Source organism: Styela clava, chromosome 6 (assembly GCF_964204865.1).
Source record: "Styela clava chromosome 6, kaStyClav1.hap1.2, whole genome shotgun sequence".
Taxonomy (NCBI): domain Eukaryota; kingdom Metazoa; phylum Chordata; class Ascidiacea; order Stolidobranchia; family Styelidae; genus Styela; species Styela clava.
Window position 1 is genome coordinate 13,598,908 of NC_135255.1, and position 14,369 is coordinate 13,613,276.

Here is a 14,369-nt window from a genome sequence, read left to right on the forward strand (position 1 = left end):
ACCTTCCAACAAATCACCATTTATCCACTTACCTCAATAACAGTGGAACATTATATGGCATCAGATCAGTAAGAAAATTATAAGCAGTTGATATGTGTTGCCTTGTATGAAAGCATGATAAGTAGATAGACGCAACCTGTAGTTTATAAAATACTAAAATCAATATTATCATGTAAATACTGTCATTATCAAAAATCGATCGGTCTATGCAAAATATTTAGTATCCTAAATGAGTTTATTATCATTAAGCAAAAAAGCAAATTCACAAAAATCTTTATTATTCCGAGAATTAGACATAAACATCTATAAAAAATAAAAAGATATCAATTTTAATAAACAACTGTACACTTACTATTATTATGTATCATGTTAGAATCTAGTAACCTAGAGCAGTGGTTCCCAACCGCCGGTCCGCGCAGCTTTTTTGCCGGTCCGCGAGAAATTTCGTAGTTTGGTTGTTTTAATGCTGTCTCAATTGCTTTACCGAAGACGAGGTTGCGTTTATTACGCAATTTCTCTTCCGCCGTCATATTGCCACATCTTGGCGACGTCTTTCGGGACATCTTATCCCCAGGTAATAACACTTCGCTTTTTCGGCTCTGATTCGTCGCGAATGCGCGCCATCGAATCTCGCAAGAATCAGAAACCTAAAAATTGGCACGTGTGTTTTTCTGTTCTTCATGCTTTGCCCGATTAATATGACTATCCATATAAAACTTTATGCATATTTCTTTGTTTAAACAAAAATACAGTCAAGAACAGTATAATATTCTAGTAAGATATGAAGTTGTTGCGACCCTGCAGGTGGTCACGACTCCCGAGACGCGCAAAAAAGCATGGACCGCAGAGATCCATGTATTTTAGGCAGGCACAGTAGGATTTTGGGCCAAGTTACCGACGACTTTGTCATTTTGTTGTAAATTCATTTTGTTTGAGACGTCAAGCAACTGCAGTGGGATTAATATGATAAACTCGAAAAAGAAAAAACCTCGATTAAAATTGTGATTATACTTTACAGTTCAGATTTAAAAAAGTATCACTGTCACAATTTTGGATATCTCTTGATAACGAATACCCATCGCTAAGTAATCGAGCAATCAAACTGTTGTCCGTATTTTCAACCAGTTACTTATGCATTAAAACATTTTCATTATTAGCTTTAATTAAATCGAAGCAGAGAAATCGGCCACACGCCGCTGCATAGCTACGTGATGCAGAAACTTCTTTGAGGCCTCGTTTACAATCCTATATTTTTCATGTGAGATTTTTTTATGCTGCATTTCATATGCGTAATGAGTGTCCAGCACTGCATTTCATTACGCAAATATATGGTATTATTTCGTTTCACTCATTTCAATTTTTGGCCGTCACATTATTCGATATTTTTTTTTCCGTGTGACATGTTTTTGGGTGTGCCTTTTATGTCTAGGAGCATATTGAGTGCCCTACACTGCATTATTTTACGCAAATATATGTTATTCTTTTATGTTCCAGTCATTTTAATTTTTTGCCGTTCCGCAAGTACATTCAATTTAATTTTACCGGTCCGCCAGGTAGAAAGGTTGGGAACCACTGACCTAGAGTACATCATCGCCAATAAGTACACATTATATTTCTACCTGATTATGAAATGTGTAGTCAGAAAATCTGGCATCAGAGCTGAGCAATTCATCAATGGCTAAATCTGGAGAACAAGTTGTTATGCATCGACGAATAACTGCAGTAAAATTCTTTAGCCATATTTGACGCGTTTTTACAGTTATTGTTGTTGGTTCGACTAGTTTTGAAGCAAGATGCTGACGATATAGAAGATATCTGTAAAGAAAATTTGATATAAAAAAAATGGACTCGGGATATTTTTTTTTCCAACTGGGAGATGTTTTGACCATTTATGTACTTACATATTTATCCTGGAGGAGAAGAATAGGAATGGGACGCTTAGCACAACGCGCCACTGGATATCATCAAGATGTCAAAGGTGACGTGACAATTGAAATTTTAAGAAGTCGCTTAGACAATTTTTAATTCAAGATTCTCAGGCATGGCTGGAAACATTATCTAGCAATTGATTAGTTTTTTCGTTGTCTCCAAAACTTGGGTACAAATTAAACAACTGAATGATTATTTTGTCTTCCTAAAAGTTTTAATTCAGTTACAAGGATCAAAAATGAGTCCTGAGAAGAGAAAATAAAATTAGCTATCAATACTTTTGGATTTTACAATGATGGTATCAAGAAGTATCCAAATAAGTATTTCGAGGAAAATGAATTATTTGAATATTTTTTATTATTAAAAAAATTTGCGAATCTGATTAAAGTCCCACCTTAGCCATATTTGTTTTCTATCATTTTCATCACCCACATCCACAATTGCCTTTTCATAATAATCCAGTATAACGTTGACAGATTCGCTGGATAAATCGAGAATTACACTGAAAAGAACATGATACACCATAAAGCATTGTTCAAAAATGAATAGAATCCAGATAGGAATTCCATTACAATTTCCGTAATCACAAACATTGATTGAGTGGCACATCAGGATATTTCTGGATCTACAGGGTGTCCATAAAGTCCCTTTATATTTTCAATTTTGTTACGAAGTCAGGTCTAAATATATCTTAACCAGGTTTGTTGTTTTTTATTCAGTGAATTCAAAAGTGTTTTTACTTCATCGATCTCGATAAGTATGTTGATAGGTATTTGTTTGTTTGTTTGTCTGTCAGACACTTTCGTATGTTACGCAATATCTCACGAAAGCGAGGTAGAATCTACTCCAAATTTTGCATGTGCATTCATCATATATCGGACCAGAAGCCTATTGATTTTGGATGAATTATGTCGTATAATTAGCGAGTTATTAATTAATAAGTGATGGGACATGCAGTGTCGCTATTTAGTCAGAGCGGAGGAATCGAAACTGCAGATCGATAAGTCGATGGTCTCCGATTGCTAGCTAGTTTAATACATCTGTAAGGGCCGAAACAATTTATGACATCGATAAATACCATTTGCAATATTAAAAAAAATTGAGACACCCAATATATCTTAACACTCATAATTTCAACAGCCTTGATCTATTTCACTTACATGTAAATCATCCATAAATATGCTTTGTTCTTCCCAACAATTTTCCAACTAATTTCCGGTAAAAGAGAAAGATGTTTGTCAGTTAATGAATCTGATAATCTCAATAAGTAGTGAAATAATTTCTTCAATTCTGATAAATTAATCACATCTATATCTGAAAAAGAAACCAAAATGAAGCCAAAATTGAGAACCTAATATTAATATTAAAATCATGTCATCACTTAGGGTGTAATAAACTAGGCAATGTCGAAACCTGGTAACTACAGGGTGGTGGCTAGAAAACAGTACCAACCTAAAACAACCTAGAACCTAAAAGAAATAAAAATGTATCGAAAAAGAAATAAGCACGCATTTTATTTGTGATGTCATGTGACCTTCAAATTTTCTGCTTCTCTTATCGACCACCCTGGTGTATTTCACATGGTGAATCTTGATTTGATGAAAACCACAAAACTTTTACCTATTTTCAAATAAGCTGAAGCACAAGTTTCAAAATACAGAAGTGCAGCATCAATGTCCGATGATTCTTGATTCAATTGAAACAAAGCTGCTTCATAACAAAGTTTTGCATCATATGGATTTTCTGTCACAGCTTCTTCAAAGACCTTTAAAAAAGTAATATTAAATAGATAAGATCTTCTTGCCTGTTTGTCCTATCCATGACTGTTATAATATCCCATTAAAAATAAGTATGCATTAACGATTTGACATTTCTCATTTATTACCACAAGAAAAATAATTTTTTTATTCTTTCAAACTTAACATAATAATTTTGATATTTCAGTGCCTTTTTTACGCTTTTTATGGCTCGGTTATAATTACCAAAAACATAGTTTATAGCTTTTTCAAGCTGCAAAATAACATTTCAAACGCCCAAATGTCTGTTTTTCAGGCACTTCGTCATTTTCTCACCCAACACATTTTGACAACAATACCAAACGCGCAGAAATTTCACAGCCAAATAGCATGGGAAACAAGTTTTTTGCAATTTCCCATGGCAATTCAAACTACTTCATGACAAAAATAGTACTTTTTTAGCCATTCAAATTTAATGAATGGAAACATTCCAACCTCTGAAAGCTAAACGAATGCAACAATTCAATATAAATACTTTGCTTGCTACAGTAGTACAGTCGGCTGCTTAATGCAGTAGGTTGGCATGCATAGATGTATTTGCCTCAACTTTATAAATAACAGATAGTAACATAGAAGTTTCATTGAAATGGAATTGCAACTTGATTAATTTTAGACAAAAATGTATGCTAGACTGCATTTGAGTTTCAATTCTAATGTTTGCTTTAAACAGGCGTTAAATATGAGTAAGGGTATATATAGTATATAAATATATAAATAGTATATATTGTATGTTTTTGAGCATTCAATTGCTCGTCAACCAAGTATATTGCAATCAAAGAATTTGCATGCAAATTGAAAATGTCAATGCAGAAGAAACCTACCCAATTCCACCACAACGAAGTTCACAGGGTGTTCCGGGCAAACGTGGGCCACCTGGTGAAATTGGCCCAAAAGGATCACAAGGGCCCAGAGGCCCAAAAGGAATTGTCGATTATGAAAGAATGAATGCAGCAATAGAATCAGGTAATTTAAATTAATATTTAATTCGTTATTGGTTGTAAGCATCAGTGGGGCTTGTACAAAGCCTTGTTTGAGTGGAAGATCTTGCAGATTTCCCTTTAAAGGAATATATTGAAGTTTACTTCTTATTGTATATATATATAGTTTAAATGATGATATAATGACTGTTCGTATGAATGGACTTTGTATAGATAAACCTAAGAATGTGGTTTTGGCAGAACATCCAATTATATTGTGTTGCAAAATCTATTCACTTATTCATTGGTATTGAATTGAAATAAGGTATCCCTAACATTGATTGATTTAAAAATTTAGTTTGTTTGATTTATACTATTAGTTCAGCGACCCATACTTTTATATGTAACTTGTTGCAGTGATAAATGATCTGCGGACAGAAACGGAAGAGAAGATGAATAAAACTATGAATGATCTTCAGCAGAGGATGGGTAATAGTTACTAAACTATAAGTTATGTAAAACTGTTTTGTTAACATGACATGATGAATTTTTTGTCAATGAGTTCTCAAACCTAAAATGCAAACTGGAAACATAAAAATTGTTGGGCAAATAAAATTCAGAATCCAGAATTCCCAACATTCAATTCATTTTTAAATAGAGCTTATTGAAAATTTCATTTTCTAGATAAAACAGTCAGCTGTGAAGTCATTCACAAGAATAATTGTTATCGGATGATACTTCGCGAAACCCAAATGAATTTTGACCGAGCAACACAAGCCTGTAGAGATATTGGGATGAATATTGGATACATTGAAGATGAAACTCATTACCAAAAAATAGCAGAGTTAGTCAGATCAAAATCAACATCATCTGCTACAACATACTGGACAGGACTATTGTATAAAAACTCAGTGAGTATTTAAATATGATTCATAATGAATATGGTGAACCAGCAATTTTTTATCATTTCTATCACATTAAACTATCATTGACTTATCTCGGCTTAGGCTCAGAGCATAGTGCCAAGCTTTAGGAATACGCTTGCCACAACACCTCCGATTACCCTGCGTGGGTTGGATGGTCCGATCCTGTGTGGGATAACTATGTACAAGATAATTGCTGGACTTCTCGCTTCCATAGGGTGGTTCACATAACCACTGGTCAGTTACAGCTTCCTTCACCGTCAAGTTCATGCATCAGAAAACTGGCTAATTAACCCCATACCCAACATGACTGGTACCCGTACAAGAGGCTGTGGTTCCCCATATCATTATTAAGTCGCCTTATCGTCTCACCCTTGATACATATGTAACTCCTATCCTATCTATTTCAGCAACTTGTGACACTTTCTGGAAATCCATCACCATTCACTAAATGGCATCCGGGTACACCCAACAGTGATGAGCAAAACAAAAATGTATACATTTATGTCAAGAAAGATACAGGAAGTGTATACCACGGCATGTATAACTACCTTCCAACATACATTCGACCTGGAGTGTTATGTCAAATCATGAATACTTAAGATCATATTAACAAGCATTGTCTACAGATTTCTTATTTGTTAACTTCTCCGATCACACAATACTACAATGCTAGTTATATTGTCAATATTCAAATAACGTAAATCGTATCGTGCACCTGATTACAGAATTCCTTCTTTTATTATTATTTTATGATTTGACTATTATCTTGCCTGATATCAATCACATATCAAGTGAATATGGTCAAAATTAATATTGTTTTTTTTTGGTACTGGCAACAAATATATAAATAATACAAAATTAAAAAAGTATGGTCGAAATAAAAGATAGAGATGAGAGAAGCATATTTGATTTTTAAAGTACGGTAGTAGTTTTGCGGAAAACATCAAATTTTCATTTCACGGCAGTCAAAGGATTAATCTACTAAATAATTGATTAATTCCAATACTATACCTGTGTAGCAGATAAGCTGTCGCCCTTCCTCACCAAAACATCTGCCCATGTTATAGAAATACCAGTCACTCCCTTTTTGATCTGGCTTATCGTTTCCTCATTTATTGACAGTTTTTGTATCGCATTAGTCATAGTTTTACACAAAAACCTGTAAAACCAAGAGAAAATTTTTTTCTCCAATGAAAATGATGTTATAAATATAACTTTGCCATTGACAAGATGTTTGTATAACCTCATTTGTATTTTTCTATTTTTTCCAACAAAAATGGAAATGAGATAGACCAGAAGAAATTGAAAACTCATTCAAACTTTTCCTCTTATTTCTAGAATCTTATTATTTTCAGGAACAAATTATTAAAGTTACAAAATTTCTGACATTACATTTTGATGAATATGGAATAAGAATTTACATTTAGTTTTGAATTTGCGGTTTTCTTTAGAATAGAAAGACATAAATCAGAATGATATGTTTTACTTTTTAATGTATATATACTATGTAAATAAAATCATTCATTTAATCACTTGTTTTATTCGTCGATATTGGGCTGATTGGCCATTGTGAAGAAACCAAATACAATGAAGATCACATCATAGGGGAAATGCAACATAGAATTCAATGAGAGAAATGAACGGGTTGTAAAGTACTGGTTAGGATGACAATCAATAGAAGTAAAAAAGAGAATTCACAATTCTTACTTGCAACTATTAGCAGCGTTGTCCCATTTTTGCTGAGATATTTCCAATCGCAATCTTTCCCGAAGTAACTGTCGAGCTGATAATGGATCTTCAGTTGATGAAGAATCCTTGATAGCAACTAAATCAAACATATAGTAAAATTAAGAATAACTTTCAAAAATCAGAAAATACAAACGGCAGAACTGCCCAAATGAGCGAAGCCATTAAAGGAATCATATATTTCAAATTTATTAAAAAATTAGTTGTGAACGATTATTCACAATATTTCATTACAGCAATGAGATGATGCCTAATTTAGATCGTAATTGTAATTATATCGATTCATACCCTACAGACAGAACAGAAGATATATGGCCTATTTAACTCATGATGACTTCACAAATATAAAAAAAAAAAAAATAGTAAAAACAATGTTTATGCTATTCCTAATATTTTCAAATTTTATATGTGTAAATTTTTTCATCTTATCAAACGAAAAAATTCAAAAATAATTTCATGATGAATTTGGAATGATAAATTATTTAATTTGGCCACCCCTAACCCGTACCATTATCTGAGTGAACAGGTCATAAAGTGTAGAGAATCACCCCTAATGGGCATATTCGATAGTCCATTAGGCTACTCACCGTCAAGGTCAGCATGCAGGTTAGAATAGAAACTTTCGTCACATTTATTCCTTGAATTAAAGTCAAGCTGAACTTCTAATCCTGGATAAACTTTGATCCCGAGATAATTTCGAGCATTGCATGCAGAGCTAAAAAGTGACAAATAAATGATATGTATTTCTGCTCAATATAGAAATTTGACTCACTCACAAATTCAAAGTAATTATGAGAATAACGGATTCAGGTATTTATTTTCAAAGAGGAAACAAGGACAAGGGAGTGCTGCTTTGAGAGCAATAAGATAGAATGTTTCATATTTGATAGGATATTGTGGAGGAAAAAACAATAAAATAGCTTACTAACCACATTACACACCATAACATATCCTATTATTCGATGCTAGTCTACATTAGGTATGGGGAAAAGGTAACCAATTGATTATTTGAAATAGATAATGTGGATATGGATAAAACTTGGCATTTTTAGACGCTCACTCGCAACTTCCGCTTCCTACAACACCAGGTAGGTGTTGTTCCGCTTCCTACAACAGGTAGCAACTGAGAACTCACTCAAACCCAATCAAAATTTATGAAGCTACTGCTATTCGAACGACCCCGATCTTCTCAGTTTGGCATTGCTTACACATCTTCATAATTCCTTGGGTGAGGTGGGACTTATGGGGCATTAACCCAAGATGTTTAATATTATTAAAGTAAACATAAAATTCAATTTTTGTTACATTACCTTATATTTGGAAAAAAGCACTGTGGAAGATTATTGAAATGCACGACGTTTAAATATGCCAACCAAAGATGATTAAGATCAGTCGACGTCAAACATCTATTCGAAGAAGATGTAGAAAAGGTAGGAAACTTTTGACATTGTTGAGAGAATTCTTTTACTGTTATCTGTAGAAATGTTTTCAAATGTTAGAGGGGCAAAAATCGTAAAATAAGGTCTATCTAGATGAGTGCTTTTAAACTTGGCATTCCTCTCCACTAGGTGGATCATTTATTTTGAAGCAGCATACATAGACTCAATAACAAAAATCTTATTGTCGTTATTCTTGTTGATGTTATCGGAATTTTTTTTATAGGCCCTTATATTTCATGAAAAATTTTGCAGTCTTCAATTTTGGGCATTTCTTCATGTCATGACAAGTTAATAAAAAAGGTAATCAAACAAACTTGACATATCATGAAATTTAAATAACAAGAAACTTAAATAACAAGAAATTTACTTGAAAATGATTAATTAGATCAAAAAATTAATTCTTACTTTTAACAATGGTAAAACTTCAGAGATTGGACGATGTAATAATTGAAGTTGAGTTCGTTGCAACACTGTTTGCAAAAGCCATCTTGAAGTAACATCCGGTGATAAACCATTTACAGGGATCCCACCTTGTGAAGAGAAAAAAATATTAATAACAAACAATAAAATTTACGAAAAGGTCCCCCTAAGTCAAAGAATAACGTAAAAATCACCTTCAATATTTTTCAGCAAGTTTGAAATAAGTTGATCGTATAGAAATTCCCTTTTTACAACATTCAAATCCCACGACAAAAGCTAAAAAATAAGAAGTCTAATTAATGCATATTTATCCAGGGGCCGATAAGACGGCTTAACCATATGGCGAACCACGGCCTCTCGTCCGGTTACCATTCCATGTCGGGTATGGGATTAGTTAGTTATTTGTTTTCGGGAGCATGGACTTGATGGTGGAGGAAACCGTAGCCGACCAGCGGTAAATACTATCCAATGATGCGCAGGTCCAAATCTGCCTTGAACAAGAACAGGTTATAAAGTAAATAGATCAATAGATGCTTCAACAAAAAACTTCATTGAACATACTTGATTCCAGACATGAGGTGACAATGGTACGAGTTCGATAGCTTGTGTGACCATTTCATCCAGATCTTCATTGCTTTCAGCACCTTTACGACGTCTAAGTAGACCGAGGTAATGTCCCCAGAGTTCTCCAACGTATGGATTTTCTTCTAGAGCAAGGCACATCGTGTGCAAAGCAAGCTCCAAGCTAAAATATTGAGTTTTTCAATTATAAAAATGAAAAGTGATTCAAGTTTCTCGCTACATACTAACACAAATATATTTCTTTAACGTTCTGTCTGATAAGCTTGACAAAGTTATTTTCAATCTTGCTACAGCATCCATTAAGCACCGGCAAGGGATAAGTAGTGAGTGCCTCGGAAACCCAATCGATAGTATAATATAAATATAAAAAAACGGCATTTAAAAACATAAAAAGTCTGATATGGATAGCCTTCAATGTAGAGAGTTATTGGGCTGACATATAGACGGTACGTTTGATTTGAGCAGGACTGGGATAAATACGTAAATCCTATCCTATCTTACCTGCTCTGCCCATCGACAGACGCCTTTGACATTTTTCTGTACGATAATTCCAACCATAGTTGTATGTCATGCGGATTTCTTTTTAAAGCTGCCTCAATTTTACTCAGAGTCCCTTGCTCATTTTCTATGAAATATCTCTCTTCATCTTTGATGAAAGAATCTGCATAAGCATGATAAATAAATTCAATATGTACGGCAGTGCTTCCCAAACAAGAGAAAATTGGGAGAATTTTGTAGTGAATAATACTTGTGATTGGCGTATTTTTATTGTTGTTCATATATTCAGCAACAATGTAATACATATTCATGTACACATTATAAAATATTCTGATTGTGCAAAAGCTAGAACACGAGCTTTACATAACATTAGCTAAGGATCAACTAAGGACTCATAGGTTGAATTTATAATGAACAGAGAGTTTTTACATAGCGAGGGTGGAATGAAGAGAATCAAAATAAGTAAAATGAAGAGTGCGCTGAACCGTTGAACTGCTTTAAGATATCAAAATATGAAGAGGATTTGCAATAAGTCTCAATAATTACAGAAAATAGCAGAATGAAATAATTGAGACTCAAAAATAAGGTGATATTGCCACGGAGGTAATAGGATCTATATGCAAAAGTCGAACATTTCGCGGAAAATGTATAAATCATTTTTTGCAGATTTTCTCATTTTTTTACATACGGTAATTTTAGTTGTGGAGAAATATATCCATTTACAACAAGATGTTCCAAATAACTTGCATTTGAAATCCTAAAACATAGAATACCTGGATGTTCAAGGTTCACAATCTCCTGTGGCTTGACTATTATTTCCTCATCAATCTCATTCATATCATTATTTGTCCAAATAACAGGTGAAACTGAATCTTTGTTTTGCATAGGTTTGAATATTCTCGGTTTGAAAATAGTTGTGAAAGGAGCCTGAATCACAATGAAGATTTAGGGATAAGATAAGATTTATCTTGATGAAAGCCGATAAGACAGCTTATAAATCATAGTACGAACCACAGCCTCTCGTCCAGTTACCAGTCTATGACGGGTATGGAATTAGTTGGCCAGTTATTTGTTTCACCTTTACTAGATTCAGCATGGACTTTTTGGCGGAAGAAGCTGTAACTGACCAGCGGTTACGTGAACCACCTTACGGTGACAAGTGGTCCAGCAATCGGCATACGCATAACTATCCTCTATGGATTCAAACCTGCAAACCCCCACAAGGAAATCAGAAGTGAGATGGCAGGGTATTCGTAACGCTTAACCCCAACTGCCGAGCCATCTATGATTATATACGGCATATATGCGATTTTTACATCTACTACGAAATTCTTCATGGGCGCATCTTCATTATGCCGTCATCCATTCTAACATAACCAGGATAAGTAGGATGCCAAGATGTAAAACAAAGTTTTGCCTTGGTAATTTCTTACATCCGCAATGACCTCTATTTTCAATTGACATTCGATGTTTTTCACTTGACATATAAACAGCATGTTTAGCACTACTTTGTGTTCAGGACTTACCGTATGTACCAAGGGATCACAGTACTCATCACCATTGCAGGATGGTTAATGTCAGTCTTAGCTTTTCAAAAACAAACAACGGGAGAAATTAATAGTTTCCTATTCACGTACTGACTAACCCAGATAAGAGGTTGCAGTTCGTTTTATGATTGAGCTATCTTTTCTCATTATTTTCACCTGCAATAACTGTCAGACTACATAAGATAATTTTACAATTATGCATTACCTTGTTATTGAGAGCAGTATTCACTTTACTCGCAATCAGAATGCATTTTTCATCAATAGACATGTTGGTTTGTTTGCTTGATATTCCACATAATTTGTTACAAGTCAATTCAGATAGCTAAAAAAATTTTATATGATTGGCATTGGACATTCCAACTTCTAAGCATAGACGATCCAATGCGATATTACATACCTTGATTAAATCTTGATAGTTAGAATCAAAATTCGCATTTTCACCAAGTAATTCTGGACAATAACAAATCAAATCTAGCAATACTTCTGACGACTGCAACTCATATTGTTTAGAATGTTGTGCTCTACAATTCGGATCATGGCAAGTTCCAGTCAAACCGTATCTGTGAGGCAAGATTGAACAATTATAAGAACAAAATGTACAAATATATTGAGAAGGACGAAGCTACCACCTTAAAATAAACATACAAAGTTTATGCAGCAGAGCTTAATGGAATTGGAGAGTGAAAAATAAACAACATGAATTTTTAAAATTAAACAAGGATTGCAGGGGAAAAAAATAGGTCGTAAAACTAGAAAAAAAAAGATATTGAAAACTCTTCAGGAAGATATTTACTTGCTAAAAAATTTAATGTTATCCTTGAAGTAGTTAAAACAAAACAACAACACCAATAATTTGGCTTATATATTCACAATTTTTTACGTCCATTTACGCTCAGAACAAGGTTCTGCACAATCAGCCGCTGATATCCAAAGATATGATTTTGAAACCAATACCAATTTGAAAGAAATAAAAGTTAAGTTGACAAGATTCTAGAAAATAGACAAATCATATTATTACTGATATACAAATGATGTTTACCTGCATAGTATCTTCTCTGGATTAATCTTATGACTGAACGTTGCTGACTTGATAGATAATTTGTCTTTTGTTCTCATAAATGGATTGAGTCGATATGATCGAAATGTATGAAGAGGGCTCTGATATGTCTTGAACTATGAAAAAAGAAGTAAATTTGAAAATATATAACAGAAGATGTTCTTATTTAGATAATGCACAAAATGGGTAACTCTGTCGATAAAAAGGTTTTTATTCAATTCTTCAATTCTTATAGGTAATATAAAGTTACATAATCAATTCAGAGAATAAGAAAGTGGTTATATCAGGGGTGGGGTGGGTACGATTTCTGGACCACGGGCCAGATTGAATTACCCAACAAGCCCGATTTGACCAGCGGGCCACAGTTTGCCCCCATGTCAGGGTTATATGGTACATAATTGGCAAAACAAAATTTGTATATGATCAGTTGTTACTTATCGATCTCAAGATCGGTAAGTATGTTGATAGGTATTTCTGTCTGTCTGTATGTCTGTTTGTTAGATGAACGTGATATCTCAAAAAGGCGAGGTAATGGGACACGCGGTGTCACTATAGAGTCATGAATCGAAACCGCAGTTTCAATCGATAAGTCCTCGGTTGCCGACCGATATTCTCGTTTAGTTTTAGAACATCATTGTTTCCAATATTAACAAATGAAATCGGTATCCAGTAAAAACAATAGAATATTAAACATGTTGATTTTGTTTTGTAATTTTACCTCGTAAGTTTTATTATCAGAAATTTCTTCTTTGCTATTCCGAAGAAGTTCCCCTATATCAATCTTCCACCTTTTAAAGCAGTCTAGAACACGAACGTAAAAAAAATTATTTTTCTTTAAAAGTTCGATATAATGAAATACCTACTCTAAATTGAACCTGAATATAAAACAAAGACTTATATTTAATTCATGTCGATTTTGAGTCTGGATCTATATTACATACACAGGCAGGAGCAGGAACAAAATTAGGTAAGTCAAGAATGTAATTAAAAAACACAAGTAAAATGTTATTTTACAATACAAATGTATCAAATAAGTGATTTTATGCCTTTTTTTCTCTGAAATTCGCATTTTGTGTGGTGAAACGATGATGATTATGGGTACATTATTAACGTCAATTTTGCAAGTCTGTCAACTCGATAAATGGAATCAAATTACCAGGTGTTTTCATGTCCCAAGATTTATTAGAAAAAGGTATTTCAGCAAACGGTTGTTGGGATCCAAGAAACGAAGATTTAATGTCATTCATCGATTTTTCAATTATTTTCTGGAAACGCTTCAAGGAGACTTCACTTGCAGTTGAACTGTAAAAAGAATAACAACGTCATTCGACAAACCAACAGATAACTGATAAAATAGAAATCATTCCTTCCAAACATTCGTAACATCCATATAAAACAGTGGATTTCAAGCAGGGTTAGGTAAGTACAGTCATGAGTTCTGCAAGTTGACATAATATGAAACAAAAAAAATTAACTACATTTCCTAATATATGATTTAAAATACTGATTTTT

The 14,369-nt window shown here is 33.6% G+C and overlaps 2 protein-coding genes across 2 annotated transcripts in view; one reads left to right on the forward strand and one right to left on the reverse strand.

Annotated features, from left to right (window-relative positions):
- Nucleotides 1-14,369, reverse strand: part of LOC120331961 (uncharacterized) — a 30,394-nt gene that overhangs the window by 716 nt on the left and 15,309 nt on the right. The window contains exons 18-36 of the mRNA XM_078113853.1: nt 14,014-14,159; nt 13,576-13,658; nt 12,840-12,973; nt 12,198-12,360; nt 12,006-12,122; nt 11,027-11,180; nt 10,257-10,416; nt 9,735-9,918; nt 9,368-9,449; nt 9,159-9,283; nt 8,625-8,788; nt 7,902-8,029; nt 7,276-7,393; nt 6,580-6,727; nt 3,550-3,694; nt 3,090-3,243; nt 2,324-2,431; nt 1,620-1,815; nt 33-136 (exon numbers count right to left, since the gene is read on the reverse strand). Of these exons, the coding sequence (XP_077969979.1) occupies nt 33-136; nt 1,620-1,815; nt 2,324-2,431; nt 3,090-3,243; nt 3,550-3,694; nt 6,580-6,727; nt 7,276-7,393; nt 7,902-8,029; nt 8,625-8,788; nt 9,159-9,283; nt 9,368-9,449; nt 9,735-9,918; nt 10,257-10,416; nt 11,027-11,180; nt 12,006-12,122; nt 12,198-12,360; nt 12,840-12,973; nt 13,576-13,658; nt 14,014-14,159 (2,613 nt within the window). The remainder of the gene's footprint in view (nt 1-32; nt 137-1,619; nt 1,816-2,323; nt 2,432-3,089; nt 3,244-3,549; nt 3,695-6,579; nt 6,728-7,275; nt 7,394-7,901; nt 8,030-8,624; nt 8,789-9,158; nt 9,284-9,367; nt 9,450-9,734; nt 9,919-10,256; nt 10,417-11,026; nt 11,181-12,005; nt 12,123-12,197; nt 12,361-12,839; nt 12,974-13,575; nt 13,659-14,013; nt 14,160-14,369) is intronic.
- Nucleotides 4,452-6,552, forward strand: LOC120331365 (uncharacterized). Its single transcript, XM_039398437.2, has 4 exons — nt 4,452-4,688; nt 5,060-5,131; nt 5,327-5,553; nt 5,976-6,552. Exons 1-4 carry the CDS (start codon nt 4,454-4,456, stop codon nt 6,165-6,167), a joined length of 726 nt encoding a protein of 241 aa, XP_039254371.2. The 5' UTR covers nt 4,452-4,453; the 3' UTR covers nt 6,168-6,552.